This window comes from Jaculus jaculus, chromosome 12 (genome assembly GCF_020740685.1).
Source record: "Jaculus jaculus isolate mJacJac1 chromosome 12, mJacJac1.mat.Y.cur, whole genome shotgun sequence".
Classification (NCBI taxonomy): domain Eukaryota; kingdom Metazoa; phylum Chordata; class Mammalia; order Rodentia; family Dipodidae; genus Jaculus; species Jaculus jaculus.
In genome coordinates this window covers 60,181,136-60,202,298 of record NC_059113.1, presented here as the reverse complement: position 1 = coordinate 60,202,298, position 21,163 = coordinate 60,181,136, and the positions used below count along the sequence as shown (strand labels likewise).

The 21,163-nt window shown below is 51.2% G+C and overlaps 3 protein-coding genes across 4 annotated transcripts; 2 read left to right on the top strand and 1 right to left on the bottom strand.

Annotated features, from left to right (window-relative positions):
• Positions 1-461: 461 nt before the first annotated feature.
• On the top strand, positions 462-5,565 carry Coro1a (coronin 1A). The gene is made up of 11 exons (XM_004670245.3): positions 462-598; positions 2,020-2,221; positions 3,182-3,304; positions 3,395-3,524; positions 3,611-3,795; positions 3,957-4,076; positions 4,290-4,394; positions 4,493-4,638; positions 4,718-4,775; positions 4,888-5,103; positions 5,357-5,565. The coding sequence occupies exons 2-11, from the start codon at positions 2,021-2,023 to the stop codon at positions 5,459-5,461; spliced, it is 1,389 nt and encodes a 462-aa protein (XP_004670302.1). The 5' UTR covers positions 462-598; position 2,020; the 3' UTR covers positions 5,462-5,565.
• Positions 5,566-15,132: 9,567 nt separating this feature from the next.
• On the bottom strand, positions 15,133-16,138 carry LOC101614362. Its single transcript, XM_004670244.3, has 4 exons — positions 16,019-16,138; positions 15,676-15,915; positions 15,488-15,585; positions 15,133-15,275 (listed from the first exon to the last, which is right to left on the bottom strand). The coding sequence occupies exons 1-4, from the start codon at positions 16,136-16,138 to the stop codon at positions 15,176-15,178; spliced, it is 558 nt and encodes a 185-aa protein (XP_004670301.2). The 3' UTR covers positions 15,133-15,175.
• Slx1a (SLX1 homolog A, structure-specific endonuclease subunit) lies at positions 15,986-20,678 on the top strand. Of its 2 annotated transcripts, XM_045131778.1 has the most exons (7): positions 15,986-16,348; positions 17,528-17,692; positions 18,780-18,831; positions 18,921-19,259; positions 20,087-20,214; positions 20,383-20,470; positions 20,551-20,678. In XM_045131778.1, the coding sequence occupies exons 1-7, from the start codon at positions 16,170-16,172 to the stop codon at positions 20,578-20,580; spliced, it is 981 nt and encodes a 326-aa protein (XP_044987713.1). In that variant the 5' UTR covers positions 15,986-16,169; the 3' UTR covers positions 20,581-20,678. The 2 variants fall into 2 exon arrangements, with proteins under 2 accessions (XP_044987713.1, XP_004670300.1); XM_004670243.2 differs by lacking the exon at positions 17,528-17,692.
• Positions 20,679-21,163: the final 485 nt, after the last annotated feature.

The window sequence follows — 21,163 nt, the reverse complement described above, 5'->3', positions numbered from 1 at the left end:
GCAGCCGCAGAACCGCGGCCGCTCCCATCTCCTCCGAGACTGCGGTCTTGGAGGGTGGCAGCCCGGCGCACAAAGCAAGGGCCCCGTGATGCCAGCTGCTTCACTGGTTCCTGGCCTCAACCCTGAGACACAGACAAGAGTGGCCTGGAGGGAGACCTGCGGCCGGGAGACGTGCGGGGACACAGGCCACCCAGGAGCGCGGACAGGAGCGGGGGCAAGCGCGGAGCCCTGGCTCGGTCCCTGCGGCGGGGAGGGTGGGGGTCCTCTCCGGATCGGGAGGGCGCCGGCCTTCGGAAAGGAGCTCGAGGAAGCTGGGGATGGCTGCGGGAGGTACCCGGGGTGTTTCGACATTAGAAGACCCCGCTCGGCTCGGGGCCGGCGGTCCGCAGCGCCCGCCGCCCGCCGCCCGCCGCCGCGCGCAGGCCGGCCCCCGCCGGAGCTCCGCCCCAAAGGGGCGCTGCCAGCCCGCGGAGGCCGGCGCTCGGCCGCTTCTCATTCATTGTCTTGACAGAGCATCCTCCGCGGGCCGGCCTCCAGCGCCTTCCTCTCCTCTCCTTCCTCCTCCGCTTGGGGGGTCACGCTAATCTCCGGGCAGCAGGTGAGCCTGGGTCCCCCGGGAGCCACCTGTGGGGCGGGCGCGAGCGTGGGGGCGGCGGGCGCTGTCATCAGCGCCACCGGCTCTGCCCGGGTGGCAGCCCCTCCCCGGGGACCCAGTGCCCGAGCGGTGCCAGGGACCAGCGGGGGCGGGGGGCACAGTGCTCTGAGGTGGGGCGAAGGACCACCGCGGTCGAGATGGAGGGGCAGCTGGCCTCACGACCTCTCTCCCCAAGAAGAGAGTTTCTGGGCAGTGGGGGTGGAGGGGTGCCATGGTGGAGTAAACGGAGTAGCTGCCCTGAGCTTGGAGACAGGAAAGGGTTGAAAACAAAACAAGAAAAGACCAAGTTCCCCTTTCCGTGGTTTCCGGGCCTGGTACCTGGGTGGGGCACGGCTTCCTGCTCGCATCTCTGGGTTGGGGCTCTCTTCTCTCAGACCCAGGCTGCTCACCTGAGCCTAACGTCCCCCCTTCCTTGGCTTGGGGGACGTCATTCGTGCTCTTTACCAGCTTTCTGGACAGGCAGAGCGTGGGAGCCTCCTTGAGGGTACCAGGATGGGTGAGGCGGGCTGGAGTCCCAGTAAGAAGGGGCTAGGTACGAAGGCAGACCAGATGGGTGAGGCTGGGGAGGTGGGCTGAGGCTCTGGGAAGGATGTCTTCTCCCGGATGACTCGGGCCCCTTCACTGAGCAGGAAGGTGGTGGGGGTGGGCACCATGATGGGGCCCTTCAAGCCCTGGAAGAAATGGTCTTCCCTTGACTTCACTGGCTGTCTGCCCTGCCACAAGGGGAAACCATCTTAGCTGGACCTCAGGGAAGCCCCTCCCTGTGTGTAGTTCTGATGGAGGTAGGAGATGGCACTGAAGGGCACAGAGGTAAGAAGCAAAGATGGGGGAAGAGATGCTGGGATCCACTCACTGATGCTTGTGGTGGTCAGAACCAACTGAGCAAGCCGTCCTGCCCCTCACCCCCTCCTGGTGCCCACGCACTCACCCACGTGCTGTGCCTGAGCCAGCTGTCTACGGGAGCCAGTCTTGCCTGGCCTTGCCTTCCACAAGCTGTGTGTGTTAGCGATGTGGGCTCTGGAAGAGGTCAGTAGGAGAAAACCCATTTTGGGCTGTCAAGACTGATGCCCTTAGCACTTGAATCACTGGAAAGGAGGCACTTTGCATGTTAGTCAACATCCACCCCTTGGCGCTATTGTAGGGACTGATGGTGTAAGATTGAGAGGTGGCTTGGCATTCCTTTGGGTAGAAACAGATGGGCCAGGGGTCTAGAGAAAGAGTTGCTAGAGGATGAGCAGGCTGTCGTTATGGAAGGTATCCTAGATATGGTGCTGGGATCCTAAGAGCCAGTGTAAGGGGTACCACAAGGCTGACAAGGTCAGAGTTGACTGAACAGGAGAAAAGCTTGCAACCTGTGTCCCCAGGATGAGCCTGCGGCAGGTGGTCCGTTCCAGCAAGTTCCGCCATGTGTTTGGACAGCCAGCCAAGGCCGACCAGTGCTATGAGGATGTACGCGTCTCACAGACCACCTGGGATAGTGGCTTCTGTGCTGTCAACCCAAAGTTTGTGGCCCTGATCTGTGAGGCCAGTGGGGGAGGGGCCTTCCTGGTGCTGCCCCTATGCAAGGTGAGTCTCTGGAGCCTGGGAGCAGTGGCACCAAGGAGGTTCCAAGGAGGTAGCCATCACCAAACCGCCCTGGGCCTCAGTGTCTCACCGTCTGTACTACTAACCAGGGGCGGATGTGTCTGGGCTCTTGAGGATAACATTGGGGGTGCCACACAGGCATGCCAGGTCTCCCACGTCACAGCCTGGGTTTTTCTGCCTTCAGAAGCAAACACTGAGCTTTGAGAAGGTTAGGGCAAGTGCAGCGGTGTTCTCAGGGACAAGGACTCCAAGCTGAGTCCTTGAGGACTCAGCAAGTAAAACCCCCAGCTCACAGGAGAGGATGAGGCAGAAGTCTCTGCCCACCCTCTAAGCCTGCTGCACCCCAGCACATTCCTGGGCTCTTTAGGGAGCAAGACAGGAAGGGGACATTGGGCCCCAAGTTGTTACCTTAAAAGGGCCGATGGAAGCAAAGAGAAGAGGAAGTGGTTGTTGGGGTGAGAGCTGGGTCTGCACCCTGCATGGCTCTCTACACAGGAAGCACAGTTGAGGCAGCTGGCCCCCGGAAGAGGCCACTTTCAAACGTCTTCTTCTGCCTGGGGCATCAGGAAAGGCAGGCCTCTGGGCCCCATCTATCCAGCAAAACACATCCTACAGTCCCCTACTCACACAAGCTTCTCTGGGGGACCCTGACCCTATGCCTGTGCTGGGCCCAAGGCCTGGCCTGTGGTGCCCTGGAGGCTTCACTCAGGGAGGGTGGCTGAGGTGCTGGCCCTCTGAAAACATGACATTGAAATAGAGATGGGTAGAATCTTGTGCTAGCCCTCCTGGTACTGGGACAAGAGCCAAACAAATCCTCCCCAACCTAGGCCTCACTGGGACCCACAGCCTTCCTCTCTGTGCCCCTCTGCAGCGGTGTGGGGAGGTTAGCTTGGGGTTGGAGGCCAAAAGTGCTTTCTTCAGAGGTTTTGCTGTGTCCCCCAGACTGGAAGAGTGGACAAGAACGTGCCCCTGGTGTGTGGCCACACTGCTCCTGTGCTGGACATTGCCTGGTGCCCGCACAATGACAATGTCATTGCTAGTGGCTCTGAGGACTGTACAGTCATGGTGCGTGCTATTGGGGACTCGGGTTCAGAGGGATCTCCAGGAAGGATCTGACATTTGGAACCCCAGAGACTCACTTTCCCCTTTCTGCAGGTGTGGGAGATTCCTGATGGAGGTCTGACGCTGCCTTTGCGGGAGCCCGTCGTCACCCTGGAGGGCCATACCAAGCGGGTGGGCATCGTGGCCTGGCACCCCACAGCCCAGAATGTGCTGCTCAGTGCAGGTGCCATGGGGACGAGGAGGGATGGGGCTGGGGGGGCGGTGTCAGGAGGGCAGCGGCTTATGGTTTGACCCTGGGGGACTGTGCAGGTTGTGACAACGTCATCCTGGTGTGGGATGTGGGCACGGGAGTGGCTGTGTTGACTCTGGGCCCAGATGTGCACCCGGACACGATCTACAGTGTGGACTGGCGCCGCGATGGTGCGCTCATCTGCACCTCCTGCCGCGACAAGCGTGTGCGCGTCATCGAGCCTCGCAAAGGCACCATTGTGGCTGTGAGTTGACAGGACCCCGGTCTGTCCATTCTAGGTCCATTGTCCTCCAACCCAGTATCCACCAGACCCTTGGGTGTTGCCCTCCCTTGCTTCCGCCTGAGGTCTGGTCTCTTGGGGAGAGTCTGCCGGAGGACTCGCCTATGGCCTTCTCTTCCTCTCAGGAGAAGGACCGACCCCATGAGGGGACCCGGCCAGTGCATGCTGTGTTTGTATCTGAAGGAAAGATCCTGACCACGGGCTTCAGCCGCATGAGTGAGCGACAGGTGGCGCTGTGGGACACAGTAAGTGCTGAGATGGGAACCGGCTCCTGGGCTGGGAGTGAAGACTGCACGTTTAGTTCCTGTCATAAGAAATGGCTGTGGCCTCAGTCTGTCTGTCTGTGAGATGAGGAGTTTCCACTGCGTGGTCTGAGGCTCCTCACCTGGTAACTGCACCGAGGATCACTGGTGGCCTGATGCGGTCTGGCCCATGGCTACTTCTCACCTTCTCTGCAGAAGCACCTGGAGGAGCCACTGTCCCTGCAGGAGCTGGACACGAGCAGTGGAGTCCTGCTGCCTTTCTTTGATCCTGACACCAACATCGTCTACCTCTGTGGCAAGGTGGCTCCTTCAGGCAGGACTGGGTGGGGAGGTGGGCGGGGGGCTGGGGCTGGCAGCCTCTGCTGGTGCTGACCCTCCCTTGCCCCCACCAACTGCAGGGTGACAGCTCCATTCGGTACTTTGAGATCACCTCAGAGGCTCCATTTCTGCACTATCTCTCCATGTTCAGTTCGAAGGAGTCACAGCGTGGCATGGGCTATATGCCCAAACGTGGCCTGGAGGTGAACAAGTGTGAGATTGCCAGGTGACTGACCTCTGACCCTGACCAGACCTACACCCCCCCCCAGCCATGCTGCAGTGCCACTCATCTTCCTATCCCACAGATTCTACAAGCTGCACGAGAGGAGGTGTGAGCCCATCGCTATGACAGTGCCTAGAAAGGTGATGCTCCTATGCTCCTCCCAGGGCACTGGGCCAGGCACTGACCTCAGGGACTCATAGGGTGGGACAGCAGCATAAACACTCTCCTGACCAGCCTTGGCCTTGCCCACAGTCGGACCTGTTCCAGGAGGACCTGTACCCACCTACCGCAGGGCCTGACCCAGCCCTCACCGCTGAGGAGTGGCTGGGGGGTCAGGATGCGGGGCCCCTTCTCATCTCCCTCAAGGATGGCTATGTGCCCCCAAAGAGCCGAGAGCTGCGGGTCAACCGGGGCCTGGACAGTACGCGCAAGAGGGCTACAGCGGAGGCCAGTGGCCCTCCCAGCTCGGTGAGGCGGGTGGGGAGCTGGGGAAGGGGAAGGCTGTATGGATGTGCTTGATATCCCAGAGGAAGCTAACAATGTGGGGGAATCCTTAGGGGCTCTGGAGTGGGCAATCCTGAGGCCTTAGAAAACAAGGCTCAGACCTACAAGCATGCAGCAAACCTGGTAGTGGATGTGGAAACTGAAGGCCTCAAGCTTAGGGATCCTTGGGAAGGGAATTCATGAGAAGCTGGGCTCAATGCACTGCTGGGTCCCCCAGGAGACTATGTCCCGGCTGGAGGAAGAAATGAGGAAGCTGCAGGCCACAGTGCAGGACCTACAGAAGCGCTTGGACAGACTGGAGGAGACAGTCCAGGCCAAGTAGAGGACCCCCAGGCCTTTAGCTGGGGCCAGCTGCTCACTTCACTCACTCAGCAGGCCACCTTGGCAGATAAGATGAAAATAATAAAGTGACTTTATTTTCTTGTACCTCTGAGACTGATGAACTGAGCTGTCCTAGAGTGCCCTCTCTTCCCCTCCCCCCATCTTCCCCACTAGGGTTGGGAGCATCTTCCAAATACACATCACAGCAACAGGGCTCTGGTTGGTAGGACACCCAACTGATGTGGGTTGAGAGCTTGATCTTCCTGGGGACAGGTAGAGCAGAGGATAAGCTTGCTGAAGTGATAGTAATGAGGTACTTAGGGTCCTTCTCTCATTCAGAGCATTTTCCTGATGTCTTGGGGCTCTGGTGGGTTTCATGATCTGACCTTGTGAGACTGACCGGCAGGAACAGGTCTCACAGGTCCTATCAATGGGAGGTTTAAAGTAATTTTTGTTTTTTGAAACTGGGACTTATATAGCCCAGGCTGACCCTGAACTAGGATATATATAACCAAGGATAACAATGAATTCCTGACACCTCTGTCTATCTCCCAAGTGCTGGTCTTATGATGTGATGGCTGAATGTGAATATATGTTCCCCATAGACTCAGGTGTTTTTAATCTCAGGGTGGCCTTGAACTCTCAGTGATCCTCCTACCTCTGCCTCTCAATTAAAGGCCAGCTTAGACTCAGGTATTTTATTAAGCTTATAAGCTGTGTGGCTGGAGGAGGTGTCCCTGGGTCAAGCCCAAAGGTGTGTTTGGGGGCAGATCTGATTCCACCATCAGGTATAGAGAGCAGGTTTGTGCTCTGGGTTTTGCGTGAGTGGTGCTGGTGTTCTGCTTGCTGCCGTTTGTCTCTCTGCTTGGATCTGAGAAAGGGCATCAGCTTCTTCAGTCACTGGTGGAACTTCCCCCGGATCTGTCAGCTTGAGATAAATCCCTTCCTCCTATAAACTGTGTCTGTTTGGAAGTTCATCCCAGCAAAAATACCAAAGGAAAAAAAAAAAATCCACAAGAAGACTTGGTAGGAGGGTGGACACATCTCATTTCTCACTCTCAAAGAAGCCTGGCAGAGACTGGGTCACCTGCTGTCCCTACTGCATCTCAGACTTCTGTACAGCATCTCACCAGCTCTGACAACCCATCGTTAGGAAAGAGATGATCCACCTTGTGTGGCTCAGGTCAGCCTACTTTGCCACTGTATCCCTATCCATGCCTCCCACCCACACACATCACTGAGAAGCCAGTGTCCTATCAGGGGTGACTTGACTTGCAAAAAGACTCCAAACTTTGAGCTTCTTTAGTGACGCTGGGTGAAGAATTGTCTGGGTCAGGGATGGGAGATGGCTTAGTGGTTAAAGTCACTTGTTTGCAAAGCCTGATGGCCCAGGTTAATTCCCCAGTGCCCACATAAAGCCAGATGTACCAAGTGACATATGTCTGAGTTCATTTGCAGTAGCAAAAGTCCCTAGTATGCCCTTTCTCTCCTTTCTTTCATAAATAAATTAAAACTATGCAAAAGAATTGTCTTGCATCATATACATTAAACACAACACTAACAAGGGGCTGGAGAGATGGCTTAGTGGTTAAGGCGTTTGCCTACAAAGCCAAAGAACCCAGGTTCAACTCCCCAGGACCCACATCAGCCAGATGCACAAGATGCACAGATGTGTCTGGAGTTCATTTGCAGTGGTTAAAGGCCCTGATGTACCCATTCTTTATTTGCCACTTTCTCTCTCAAATAAATAAATGAAAAGATGGAGGGAGGGAGGGAATTACCATGGGATATTATTTACAATTATGGAAGTTGTCAAAAAAATTAATTTTAAAAAACATTTAAAAAAAACACTAGCAAAAAGCTAATGAGGGCTGGAGAGATGGCTTAGTAGTTAAGGTGCTTGCTGGCAAAGCCAAAGGACACAGTTCAATTCCTCAGTACCCACTTAAAGCCAGGTACACAAGGTGATGCATGCATCTGGAGTTCGCTTGCAATAGCTAGAGGCCATGGCACACACATACACTACCGGGTTCTCTCCCTCTCTCTCAAATAAATAAATAAATAAAATATTTTTAAAAACAAATAAACAGGGCTGGAGAGATGGCTTAATGGTTAAGTGCTTGCCTGTGAAGCCTAAGGACTCTGGTTCGAGGCTCGATTCCCCAGGACCCATGTCAGCCAGATGCACAAGGTGGTGCATGCATCTGGAGTTCATTTGCAGTGGCTAGAGGCCCTGGTGCGCCCATTCTCTCTCTCTCTCTGCCTCTTTCTGTGTCTAACGCTCTCAAATAAATATTTTAAAAGAACAAACATAACTAATGAGCAAAATAGAGGTGTGTATGTTTGTGATATTGAGCACCACAGATAATCAAAAGAGTCCTCACATAACAATCCTGATTATGTGACACTCCATCTGGAGTCTCTGTTTTAAATATTTTTTGTTCATTTTTATTTAGTTAGTTGAGAGCAAGAGAGAGAGAAAGAGGCAGATAGAAAGAATGGGCGCAGCAGGGCTTCTAGCCACTGCAAATGAACTCCAGACATGTGCGCCCCCTTGTGCATCTGGCTAATGTGGGTCCTGGGGAATCAAGCCTTGAACCGGGGTCCTTAGGCTTCACAGGCAAGCGCTTAACCGCTAAGCCATCTCTCCAGCCCTCCATCTGGAGTCTTTTAAAATTGCCAAGCAGGTCTCAAGTATCCAATCACTACTAAAGAAAATGAAAATATCAATGTAATAAAACTTCATGGGGGCTGGCAATAGCTCGGTCAGCAAAGTGCTTGCCTTGCAAACATGAGTACCTGAGTTCAATCCCCAGAAAACATAGGAAAATGCAAGTGTGGTGGTGGTTATCCTAGTGAGAGACCTTGTCTGGAAAAAAAAAAAACACAAAAAACAGAGTAGTGTTCCTGAGAAATAACATCAAGGATGTCATCTGGCCTCCACAGACGTGCACCCACATACACACAAACCTGTGTGCACACATGCATTAGAATTTTTAATTTGGGGGCTGGAGAGATGGCTTAGCGGTTAAGCACTTGCCTGTGAAGGCTAAGGACCCCAGTTCAAGGCTCGATTCCCCAGGACCCATGTAAGCCAGATGCAAAAGGGGGTACATGTGTCTGGAGTTCATTTGCAGTGGCTGGAGGCCCTGGTGCACCCATTCTCTCTCTCTGCCTCTTTCTCTGTCACTCTCAAATAAATAAAAATAAAACAAAAAAATTAAAAACTTTAATTTGGGGCACACTCTCCTGGTACTGTTGTCTATTGATGTTGTCCAGGAGGTGATGTCCACCCTCTGCTTATGCCATCATTTACCCCTGCCACCATGGAGCTTCCCCTAGAATCTGTAAAGCAAAATAAACCCTTTCCTCCCACAAAAACAAACAAATAAATAAATAACTTGGGCTAGAGAGAGAGCCTAGCAGTTAAGGTGCTTGCTTATAAAGCCCAAGGACCCAGGTTCAACTCCCCAGAACCCACATAAGCCAGATGAATGTGCGTGTGCACAAGGTCATGCATGTACACAAGGTGGCGCAGATGTCTGGACTTCTACTGCAGTGGCTAGAGGCCCTGGTGCACCAATTCTCCCTCTCTCTCATAAAAAAAAGAAAGAAAAAATTTACCAGGGCATGGTGGTGTACATCTTTAATCCCAGCACGTGGGAAGCTGAGGTAGGAGGATTACTATGAGTTCAAGGCCAGCCAGAGACTACAGAGTGAGTTCCAGGTCAGCCTGGACTACAGCAAGACCCTACCTCAAGAAAATTTCATTTAAAAAATCATTTTAGGGCTGGACAAATAGCTTAGTGGTAAAGGCATTTGCCTGAAAAGCCAAAGGATCCAGGTTCTATTCCCCAGGACCCACAATAGCCAGATACACAAGGGAGCACACATATCTGGAATTTGTTTGCAGTGGCTGGAGGCCCTGGCACGCCCATTCTCTCTCTCTCTAACAAACAAAAATATTTTTTTAAAAATCAGTTTACTTAGTGTGTGTGTGTGCATGTTTGTAAATGTGTCTGCTGGTGAGCCACAGTGCATATGTGGAGGTCAGAGGACAATGTTCAGGGTTGGTCCCTGTCTTCTACTTAAAGGCAGGGTTTCTTATTTGTCTCTCCATTCATAAGCTTCTGGGAAATTCTCCACTGTGCTTCTCTTCTCACTGGAGTCACATGAGGACTGTAGGAGCACATTGTAGCTTCTAGTTTTGCTATGGATCTGGAGCTCCTTGGGTATTCAGTTATGTGGCAAGCATGTTATCCACGGTCAACTCCAAGCCCCTCTAGGAAGAAAAGAAACAACTTGGGCTAGAGAGATGGTTCAGCAGTTAAGGCATTTGCTTGCAAAGCCTAAGGACCCAGGTTTGATTCCTCAGTACCCACGTAGGCCAGATGCACAAGGTGGTGCATGCATCTGGAGTTCTTTTGCAATAGATGGAGGCCCTGGTGTGCCCATTCTCTCTCCCTCTTAAATAAATAAATAAGTAAAGCCCTTTCCTTACTATAGGAACCCTGTTGCTTGTAGCCCAGTCTCATCAAATTTCTCAGGTAACAACTAGTATTGCTAATAATCAGGTCCTTGTACACCACCTAACTCTATCTGGACCTATGGTAAATTATAAAGAACTCATTTGGGATGACACTGCCCCATTATAAAAACAAAGGGGAGTTGTTGGGCACTGCCAGGCACAGGCTAGAGCCTTCAGGAGAGGGGCCTGAGCTTCCAGGCTCGGCTGAGGACCCCCAGGCTACAGGAGGCCACTCCCTCTCCAAGCCCAGCAAACCTCAACTTAGGCTCTGTACATAGCCCTGTAACCTTTGGCCAGTTGCCTAGAACTTATCAGCCTTCACACAGCCCAGCCCTGAGACCCTAAATCACCTGACAACGCCCCCCCATTGCCTAACTAGAATGAATGTTCCCATATGCTAATTAGGCATCAGAAATGAACTTGGTATATCCAATCTCCTTAGGGTCCTCCCCCCACCTTCAGATGGTTATAAACCCATTTCCCTGACAATAAACTGAGAGAGCTGTTTCACTATCAAATAAATAAATAAAATCTTTTTAAAAAGAGAAAACATTTTGAGAGGAAGAGAGAATGAAAATAGATTCAACAGGGTTTTTTGATGCTGCAGTGAACTCCAGATACATACACTACTGTGTGCACCTGGCTTTACATAGGTACTGGGGAACTGAACCCAGGCCTGCAGGCTTTGCCAGTGTGGTGGTTTGAATGTGAAAGCCTGTCCTCCATAGCCTCAGGGTTTTTGTTGTTGCTTTCAAGGTAGGGTCTCGCTTTAGCCCAGGCTGACCTGGAATTCACTCTGTAGTCTCAGGCTGGCCTCAGACTCACAGAGATCCTCCTACCTGTCTCCTGTGTGCTGGGATTAAAGGCATGTGCCACCATGCCCAACTCAGTTGTTTGGGCTTTTTCCCCTGTGAGGTAATCTCACCACCCATGGTGACCTGTAATTCACATGTAGTCGTAGGGTGGTCTCAAACTCAGTGATCCTCCTACCTCTGTGTCCTGAGTGTTTGTGCTTTTTAACGGCACTAAAGAAACCATTTCTTTATTATTTAAAATATTTTTATGTATTTGAAAGGAGGGGTAGAAGAGAGGTGTGTCAGGGGTTCTAGCTGCTGCCAATGAACTCCAGACACATGTGCCACTTGTGCATCTGGCTTTATGTAGGAACTGGATAATCAAACCTGGGCAAGTGCCTTAAACACTAAGGCATCTCTCCAACCCTAAAGGAACCATTTCTTCAGTGATCTTATATCCATCAACATTCCTAATCAAATGGCTGGCTAAGCTGTATTCGTAATATCAAGGATGGCACCCATGGCCAAAGCAGGACATCTAAAATTAGTGATGCTACTCTCCAAACTTTTATTCAGTTTTTTTGAGGTAGGGTTTTATTCTAGTCTAGGCTGACCTAGAACTCACTCTGTAGACTCAAGCTGACTCAAATTCATGGTAATCTTATTACCTCTGTACCACACCTTGCTTCCAAACTTTATTACTAGATTTTCCAATTTCTTCAACTAGTCTAGTGAGAGAAACTGATCTTTAGAAATAGCTCGTATTTTTTAGGGTGTATTATATCTACCACACTTTCCACATGTTGCTTAATGAATGCACGCTAAGAAATGGCTCAAAGGGGTTGAATATTTGGCTCAGTAGATGAATGCTTTTATTTTCCCCCCAAGGTAGGGTCTCATTCTAGACCACGCTGACCTGGAATTCACTGTGTAGTCTCAGGCTGTCCTCGAACTCATGGAGATCCTCCTACCTCTGTCTCCCAAGTGCTGGGATTAAAGGTGTGTGTCACCACACCCAGCTAGAATGCTTTATCTGAGCTGGGGTGTGTGAATATGAGCATGTCAGGGCCTCCTACACCACTACAAACTCTACATGCAAGCATTACCTTTTTTTTTTTTTTTTTTTTTGTACCAGGCTGACCTGGAATTCACTATGTAATCTCAGGGTAGCCTGGAACTCATGATGATCCTCCTACCTCTGCCTCCCAGTGTGCTGGGATCAAAGGTGTCGGCTAGTATTACTTTTTTTTTTTTTAATTTTTTATTTATTTATTTGAGAGTGACAGACACAGAGAGAAAGACAGATAGAGGGAGAGAGAGAGAATGGGCGTGCCAGGGCTTCCAGCCTCTGCAAGCGAACTCCAGACGCGTGCGCCCCTTGTGCATCTGGCTAACGTGGGACCTGGGGAACCGAGCCTCCAACCGGGGTCCTTAGGCTTCACAGGCAAGCGCTTAACCGCTAAGCCATCTCTCCAGCCCTAGTATTACTTTTTGAGTCTGGCTTTATATTGGTGCTGAGCAATCAAAGCTGTACTAGCAGGTATTTTTTTAATGCCTTTAACTACTGAGCCATCTCTCTGACCCTGGACTAACTAAAAAATATTTTAATTGCATATGCATGTGTATATATGGGCATGCCAGAGTCTAGATGCTACAAATGAATGCTAGATACATATGCCAATTTGCATGCAACTTTATGTGGATGCTGGGAAACTGAACAGAGGCAGTAAGGCTTTGAAAGCAAGTGCCTTTAACTGTTTGTTGAGCCATATCCCCAGCCCCTGGAAAAACTTTTCCACCCTTTCACTCTAAGGTAGTATGTCCTTTATTATGAGGTGAGTTAGTTTTTCTTTCTTTCTCTCTTTTTTCTTTCACAGAGAAAGAAGGAGAGAGAGAGAGAGAGAGAGAGAGAGAGAGAGAGAGAGAGAGAGAATGGGCATGCCAGGGCCTCCAGCCACTGCAAATGAACTCCAGACACATGCGCCTCCTTGTGCAATTGGCCAACATGGGTCCTGGTAAATCAAACCTGGGTACTTTGGCTTTGCAGGCAAATGCCTTAACCACTAAGCCATCTCTCCAGCCCATGAGGTAAAGTTTTAAAATGCAACAACAAAAAGATCCTATACCAGGCATGGTGGTGCACGCCTTTAATTCCAGCACTTCAGAGGCACAGGTAGGAGGAGCGCTATGAGTTCCAGGCCACCCTGAGAATACATAGTGAGTTCCAGGTCAGTCTGGCCTAGAGCGAAACCCTACATGGGGATGGGGGGTGGGGGGGAGATCCTATGATCTAGAAAGTGCTCTACTAACTGAACCAGGAACCAGATCCAGATCCCATTTTCTAATCCAATCTACTAGGGTTTGGGTTTTTTGTTTTTGTTTTTCAAGGTAGGGTCTTGCTCTAGCTCAGGCTGACCTGGAATTCATTATGTAGTCTCTGAGTGGCCTTGAACTTACCATGATCTTCCTACCTCTGCTTCCTGAGTGCTGGGATTCAAGGTGTGCACCACCACACCTGGCTCTGTCTGTGTTTTGGCTTAAGGAAGGGAGAGCATTAAATGGAGCTGTTACTGAAGTGAGTAATGCAAGTCTTGGGGTTCCTTGCCAATATACTAATATATGCCAACACACTAATAAATCTGGCATGCCCCCAGATCCTTGTATTAAAGAATTAAAAATCCATAGACCAGAGTGTAAGACTTAGAGAGACTTTATTAGATTAAAAGAAGGAAAGTACAGAGAGCTCCCGCCATGTGGCAGGCAGGATGGGTAGGGAGCCCTGTGGGAACAGAGGTCCCTTTCCCCCATCACCCCAGCCCAATGGGGTTGAGACAACTGGGAGCAGGGCTACTAGAACAGGAACCCAGAGTTAAGGAGAGATGAACAGCCAAAAAAGAGGCTATGCCCACCTGGTAAGCATCTACTTATAATCTTACCATAATGAGCTTTACCCTCAGACTCGGGTGAGACTGAAAGGGAGCTGATTGGTCTTGGCATAGAAAAAGGTCAGCACACCTGAGTAGAGGGAAAGAGAGAGATGATAGGGTAAGTTGGATTAGATTCAAACTCTGGTTCAAACTACCTCCTTGAAAATGAAGCTGCACAATGCCTCCTGTGTATCTTAATGCTGTCCTACTGGTGATATTGCAGTGCGTGGCATTTTCTTACTCTTCATTTGCTTAATTGCAGCACTTATGTTTTTCCAGTACCCAGTATCCTTTGTAGGATAAGCTTAGTGGTCAAAAATTCCTTCAGCTTTTTTTGTTTGTTTTGTTTTTAAAGTAGAGTCTCACTCTAGCTCAGGCTGGCCTGGAATTAACTATGTAGTGTTAGGGTGGCCTCAAAATCACAGTGATCCTCCTACATCTGCCTCTGGAGCGCTGTGATTAAAGACATGTGCCACCATGCTCAGCTTGCCTGCTCTTTTTGTTTGTGTTTTTGTTTTTCGAGGCAGGGTCTCACTCTGGCTCAGGCTGACCTGGAATTAACTATGTAGTCTCAGGGTGGAATCAAACTCACAGCAATCCTCCTACCTCTGTCTCCTGAGTGCTAGGATTGAAGACATGCACCACCACACCCCACCTAGCCTGCTTTTTATCATGGGACGTTTTTCTTTCTCCTTCAATGATAACAGATAATTTTACTGGGTATAATATGCTGGGTTGACAGCTGTGGTGAAATACATCATTCTAAGACATTCTGACTTTGAGTATTTCCACTTAAAAATCAGCTATTACTCTGATGGGCCTATATTTATTTTAAAAGAGAAAGAGGGAGAAGAGGCATGCCATGGCCTCTAGCCACTGCAAACAAACTTTAAATGCTTACTCCACCTTGTGCATCTGATTTTACGTGGGTACTAGGGAACTGAACCTAGGTCCTTAGATTTTGTAGGCAAGAGCTTCAACCTTGTAGCCATTTTTCTAGCCTGAGGTTAGTGTTTTAAATATGACATGAAGTCTCTCTCACCTTCTGGTGCATGCCTATAATCCCAGCACATGGGAGGAAGGGGCAGGAGGATTGCTGTGATTTCGACCACAGTGGGGCTACAGAATGAGTTTCAGGCTAGCCTGGGCTAGAATGAAGGGCTACCAGGGATTAGGAGGTAGGGCGGACTGTACACTGGCAGAGCAGGTATAACCAGCTCTCTAGGGGCTATTAGTGTCGTGGCAGTACAAACCCCGCAGGTTACAGAGAAGGTCTATGGGCAACCCTGTGAAGATCTTCAGGACAGAATAACGTTATACAAGCTTGGACCTACAGGTCTAGGAGAGGACAGGAATTCCTTCATGGTACAAATCCCTGACTCTGCCTCAGCACCCCGCCAACACACAACACGCTGACAAGAGCTGGCTCTGATTTATAATTTAATGACTGCGCAGGCCTGCATCCCTCATTTCCGCCGCTCTCGGGTCCACTGCTCTGGTGTCAGGGTTTTCTGCTCAAAGGCATGGATGTGCGGGAGCTCTTCTGCTAAGCACTCATTCACCAGCCTGGGGAAACAGCAGGCCTAGGCTCGGGTGGCGGTCTCCGAGCTCGTAGTTTCCATGATGTGAGCATCGGAAGAGAGGCCGTTCAGAGACGCTCGATAACGGGCCACAAAGGGCCCCGTTGAGGGAGCGAGCTGGCAGCGGACCCGGGGACACCCGCCTGTGGTCTCAGTGGGGCCGCGCTGGGCGAGGGGAGGGGAGTCCTGGGGACTCACCGGTGTCTTTGAAGAAGTGGCTTTCCCTCGAACTTGGCCGACACCACCAGGACTCGGAAGCTGGTCGCGCAACGGTTGAGGGTCGTGTCCTCCACCTCCTACCCGGCAGAAGAACAGGAGCATGCGGGGACCCGCCCCCAGCTGCCCTTCTGCCGGCGTCCGGAAGGCTCCCGCGGCCGCTAACTCACCACATGCTCCGCCTCCAGGCCCCGCTGCAGCTTCTCACGGAGGTAATCGCTGCTGAGTTCCATCGCGGTCACCGGCGGGGCCACAGCACAACGTGGACAGCCTCTCGGAGGGCCCCGTACAGTGCCTTCCGCCCTTACTGTGGCCACTTCCCCCGCGGCGCGAACTTCCGCCCTTACCAGGGCGTCCTTAAGCGCAGCACTTCCGCCCTCACGCAAAGCAGGAGTCGCACACTCCACGCGCTCCGTGCCAGCGCCAGCCAATCAGAATGGCCGGAGCTCGGCTCGGCCGGAGCCCGCGCTAATTGGCTGGGGCTGCGGTCGGCTGAGCTGCTCGGTTCTGTGCGGGGTTGCGAGCGGGTCTCCAGCGCGGAGACGGTGCCCGGAGCCGCACTGCCCGGAGCCACTTTTCACGAGTGTCTGAGACCACCCAACTCCTTCCCGAGTCCGAGGTCACAGAAATCATCCGGAGCCTCGCTCCTGATCCACAGGTCCCAATGGGACACGCATCGGGGACTGGGCGCTTCTTTGGCGTTTACTTGCTCTACTGCCTCAACCCTCGACATCGTGGCCGCGTTTACGTAGGGTTCACGGTCAATCCAGCTCGGAGGGTCCTGCAGCACAATGGCGGTCGCAAGAAAGGAGGGGCCTGGAGGACCAGTGGGAGAGGACCTTGGTAAGAGGGCGCGGATGAGTGTCCCGGAGAAATGCTGGTGGAGGAAACCAGTCCAGGCTTGATGATCTTGTGATAGCCGGCGGTGCTAGTAAGAGGTTCTGACCTGTCATTGGGGCAAAACATTGCAGATAGACGGCGCCCGGTGGATCTCGGGCAAGATGATGATAAGGTGATGGTTGGAATTGATGTGATCATCAGGACTGGGGATTGTTACTGTTTCCAACAGCCATGTTATGAAATCAGCCTTGGTGCCCATCATCCGATAAATGGATACAGAAAATATTGCACATACACACGATGCAGGGTTTTTTTTTGGGGGGGGGTGATGGGGGATTGATGTAGGGTCTCACTCTAGCCCAGGGTGACCAGGAACTCACTATGTAATCCCAGGCTGGCTGCAGACTCACTGCGATCCTCCTACCTCTATCTCTCGAGTGCTGGGATTAAAGGCACTCGCCCCCATGATCACAGTGAAGTTTTATTCATCCATAAAGAACGGAAGCATGTAACTTGCAGGAAAATGGATAGAGCCACATATTGTGTTTAGTGAAATGAGTCAGACTTAAAGAAATATTGCATGTTTTCTTTTATATGGGGAATCTGCATTTTAAAAACACATAAGCCAGGCGTGGTGGCTCACGCCTTTAATCCCAGCACTCGGTAGGCATAGGTAAGGAGGACTGCCATAAATTCAAGGCCAGCCTGAGACTATATAGTGAATTACAGGTCAACTTGGGCTAGAGTGAGACCTTATCTCGAAAAACAACAACAAAAAGGTATGAAAGTACTGTATATTTAAAATGGAAATATACCTATAGCATGGAAAAATAATTTCATCAAATACCAGTTAATTCAACTTGCTGATATTTCTTTACTGACCTATAGTCATCCTACCAAGCTCTTTTCTTTACTTTTTTGTTGTTGTTGTTCTTGGTTTTTTGTCTTTTTTCTTTCTTTCTTTCTTTTTTTTTTTTTTTTCCGAAGTAGGGTCTCACAGTAGCCCAGGCTGACCTGGAATTCACTATGTAGTCTCAGGGTGGCCTCAAACTCACTCACAGCGATCCTCCTACCTCTGCCTCCTGAGTGCTGCGATTAAAGGAGTGCACCACCACGCCGGGCTTTACCTAACGTCAACGTTTCTAATGTCAGTAATATATTTTGGGTTTTTTTTTTTTTAAGGTATGAGAGTAGGAAGGTGATGTGTGAAACCATTTTCCTGGGGGAGATTCTAACAGATGCCAGGTCACTCTATATAAGATACAGCAGACCAAAGTGTGACGGCACCAAAACCAGTTTCAGTGAACCAGCAAGTTTAATGACGTCACTTACAAAGCAGCGTGGAAAGTGAGTTACAGGAATGGGGGAGCTTTATTTTCTCCTGAGGCCACAGGACCTCAAGCATCATTGCAGCTCATCCTATCATGGATGACACCCTCCCATGGCCGTTTCAAGAAGCTGCAAGGGTCAGGATTACCCCTCCGTGGACACTGAGCCTCAGGGCTTACTTACAGGGCATCAAAACTCCAAAGCAGTTGCTTTGGTGTAGCCCCCATACATTGGGATCACCTCCCGGGGATGTTCCTCCCTTAGCCTTACTTTCAGAGCATGAGGACCCCAAAGCAGCCACACCACCACCCAGCCTCCTCCCATCATGGGTGATGATGGATGCTCCTTGGGTTGGGATCACCCATGTTTATGCTCTCTCCTTGGCCTCAGGGTAAGGACTGACTTACAGTGAGAGCATGGAGATCCAAAGCATTTGTACTACCAAGAAGCCATCCCAGCACACATGACACCACCCCATGGCTGCTTAGATGGAGGCTCCTTGTCCCTTGATCTTTCACCCTCTATATCCTCTCTCTGCCTCTGAGGCCACAGGACCTTGTGCATCACTGTATACTGAAATCTCAGGTGGGGGAGACTATCAAGAGGCCCAGGAGTTGTCCCTACCACTTCTGATAAAGCTAGCAATAGTATTTACTGCTCTCAGTATGAAAAAAAATGGCCATACAATAGAAAGGGACCAGAAATATGGGGGAAATAAACTAAGGGTTGAATAAGATCTAAGTATATTATGTAGCATAAAAATGTCAGTGAAACCTATTATTTTGTATATTTAATATACAACAACTGGGCCAAAGCAAGACCCTGCCTCAAAAACACAAAACATGATATCTATAAAACAGTAAGAACTAAAAAGGCTGGTGTCAAGTGACAGGGGCCTTTGTGAGCAAGACTGGGGTGCCCTAGAAAGAAGAGGGATTGGGAACTGGAGGAGAGGCCTAGTGTTGGCAGGTGCCAGATGTCTTACCTGCAGGTACAGAGCAGGGCTCAGCACCAGGCATGAGAACCCTGTTTTCAGGAAGGTCTGGATAAGAGCTATGGCAGTGTGGATGGTGGCTCACGGGCGCACCCTCACTCTCCTCCCCAGGGAGATGGTACTTGTCCTGCATGGCTTCCCGTCTGCTGTGGCGGCCCTTCGGGTAAGAGGAATGACTCAAGTGGCCGAATGGGGGCTGGGAGGTCTCCTTAACCCAGGACGCTCAGACCCTCTTGTGGTCCTCTCCTGCAGTTTGAATGGGCCTGGCAGCACCCACATGCCTCGCGACGCCTAGCACATGTGGAGCGCCGCCTGCGCAGTGAGGCGGCCTTCACCTTCCACTTGCGTGTTCTGGCGCACATGCTCCGCACGACACCTTGGGTGCGCCTCCCACTAACACTGCGCTGGCTGCGACCAGACTTCCGCCGTGATCTCTATCCACCCCCTCCACCACACATGCCCATGGTCTTTGGACCGCTGCCACCAAGGACCTTGGCTCCGAAACGACAGGCTGCGTCTATGGCTGACAGTGAGCCTCAGCTGGACCGGGATGCCAAGGCCACCTGTACCCTATGCACGTGCACGCTGCAGGTGAGATCCACCCCAGACAAGGGCTCATAAGGGCCAAGACTTCCAATTTTGCCTATCCTGGTACATGTCTAAAATTAAAATGATAGCACCATGGCTGTTCCTGGGTCTATCAGTACATGCCCAGGGCTCTGGCCATCATATCTTTGCAGTTGGCAACCTGCCACCTTCCTGAAATGGCAGCTCATTCCTGTGCTTCCTTTCATTTATTTTATTTATTTTTAATTATTATTAATTTATTTATTTTGGTTTTTCGAGGTAGGGTCTCACTGTAGCCCAGGCTAACCTGGAATTCGCTATGTAGTCTTAGGGTGGCATCAAAATCATTGTGATCCTCCTACCTTTGCCTCCTAAGTGCTGGAATTAAAGGCGTGCGCCACCATGCCCAGCTGTTTTATTTTTTGAGGTAGGGTCTCACTGCACCCGAGGCTGACCTCGAACTTGTGGTGCTGGAATTAAAGGTATATGCTACCACACCCAGCTCTTCTTTTATTTATTTATTTACCTACTTACTTATTTATTTATTGGTCTTTTCAAGGCAGGGTCTTGCTCTAGCCTCAAGCTGGCATCAAACCCTCTTCAATCGTACCTAAGCCTCCCAAGTGCTGGGATTAAAGGCATGTGCCCATACCCAGCCCCTTCCCTTTTCCTGTTAACAGTTATCTCCCCTTATATATTTTGTTGCATGATCAATTGCTACTTTGCATACTAACCTACCGAGGTCGCTTCTTCGCTGTGTGGAAGGAACAGGGTCCAGCAGACTGGTAAATTCTGCCCCACTCTCAGTAAACTCTTTCTCCCACCTCCTTCCCTGCTGACACCTCTGACAGGATGAAGACAGCCCCCTGTGTTGCCCCCACTCGGGCTGTCCCCTAACAGCCCACGTCATCTGCCTGGCAGAGGAGTTCCTGCAGAAAGAACCAGGGCAGCTTCTGCCCCTAGAAGGTCAATGCCCTAGGTGAGCCCAGGTTCTCTTCCCAGCCTGGTATGTCGCCCTGGGCAGAGGATACCCTGTGGGTCCAGCACAGACTAGCTGAGCCCTCACTTCAGCATCCAGAGCCTAAAGTGGAGAAGGTTGGGGATGCCTGTCTCTGCACCATCTCCAACCAACTGTACCCCTTGGCAGCTGTAAGAAGTCATTACTTTGGGGAGACTTGATCTGGCTGTGCCACAAGAGCACTGAGGAGGAAGAGGAAGACCTGGAATCAGAAGAGGTGAGGGATGGCTCTGACCTCAGCCTGCCCATCCCCTCCATCCCCTGGGCTACCTCTGACCCACTCTCCTATCTCTACAGGAACACTGGACAGACATGCTGGAGACCTGATCTTCAGTGGTCCTGACCCTGACACGACTCCATGTCTCCCCCTCTTCCCCACTGGGTTGTAGTTTTTACTTGAGCACAATAAAAAAGTCTGAGTTATACCATCCAGTGTTTTCTCTGAGACTACACGGTGGCTTCTGGCCTGACCATGGGGCCATGCTGCTTGCTAGTCCTCCCCAGCCTTCCTGTAGAAGTGACTGATTACTGAAGGTGCAGGACACTGAAGCCTCTGCCTCCCAAGCCAGCTTGGTCCTCCCTCCATCCCTGGGGTTCTCCCAGTCCTAGCTTCTTCCTGTTTGGGTCTTCAGAGCGCCCTGGGAGCACGGAGTTGGGAGACCTTTTTTGGGGTTGTTCTTCCACGTTGAGTGGTGCTGCCTGGGGGACAGCCCAGGAACCATGAAACAACTGTTCCCTCCCAGTCCCTTCATCTTATCTATTCCTGTCACTCTGGTTTTTCTTTTTCTCAGCAGACTTGAGAGTTATGGGAAAGCTGTGACTGTTCTAACCACAACCCTTGGTTTCCTCATTGCTGGCCTGGAGCCAGTAGCAAGGAGTGGCTCTGCCCCCCAGCCCCATTTCTTCCTTG

Bases quoted from the DNA above. Each gene is read 5' to 3' on its own strand.
- Coro1a (XM_004670245.3), top strand. From the start codon at position 2,021: ATGAGCCTGCGGCAGGTGGTCCGTTCCAGCAAGTTCCGCCATGTGTTT. The intron at 4,776-4,887 runs GTGATGCTCCTA...CCTTGCCCACAG, and splicing joins CTATGACAGTGCCTAGAAAG to TCGGACCTGTTCCAGGAGGA. The intron at 5,104-5,356 runs GTGAGGCGGGTG...TGGGTCCCCCAG, and splicing joins CCAGTGGCCCTCCCAGCTCG to GAGACTATGTCCCGGCTGGA.
- LOC101614362 (XM_004670244.3), bottom strand. From the start codon at position 16,138: ATGATTTCTGTGACCTCGGACTCGGGAAGGAGTTGGGTGGTCTCAGAC. The intron at 15,916-16,018 runs GCACAGAACCGA...GCTGGCACGGAG, and splicing joins GGAGACCCGCTCGCAACCCC to CGCGTGGAGTGTGCGACTCC. The intron at 15,276-15,487 runs GTGAGTCCCCAG...CTGTTTCCCCAG, and splicing joins CCACTTCTTCAAAGACACCG to GCTGGTGAATGAGTGCTTAG.
- Slx1a (XM_045131778.1), top strand. From the start codon at position 16,170: ATGGGACACGCATCGGGGACTGGGCGCTTCTTTGGCGTTTACTTGCTC. The intron at 17,693-18,779 runs GTGAGTTACAGG...TCTCCTCCCCAG, and splicing joins CTTACAAAGCAGCGTGGAAA to GGAGATGGTACTTGTCCTGC. The intron at 19,260-20,086 runs GTGAGATCCACC...CACCTCTGACAG, and splicing joins TATGCACGTGCACGCTGCAG to GATGAAGACAGCCCCCTGTG.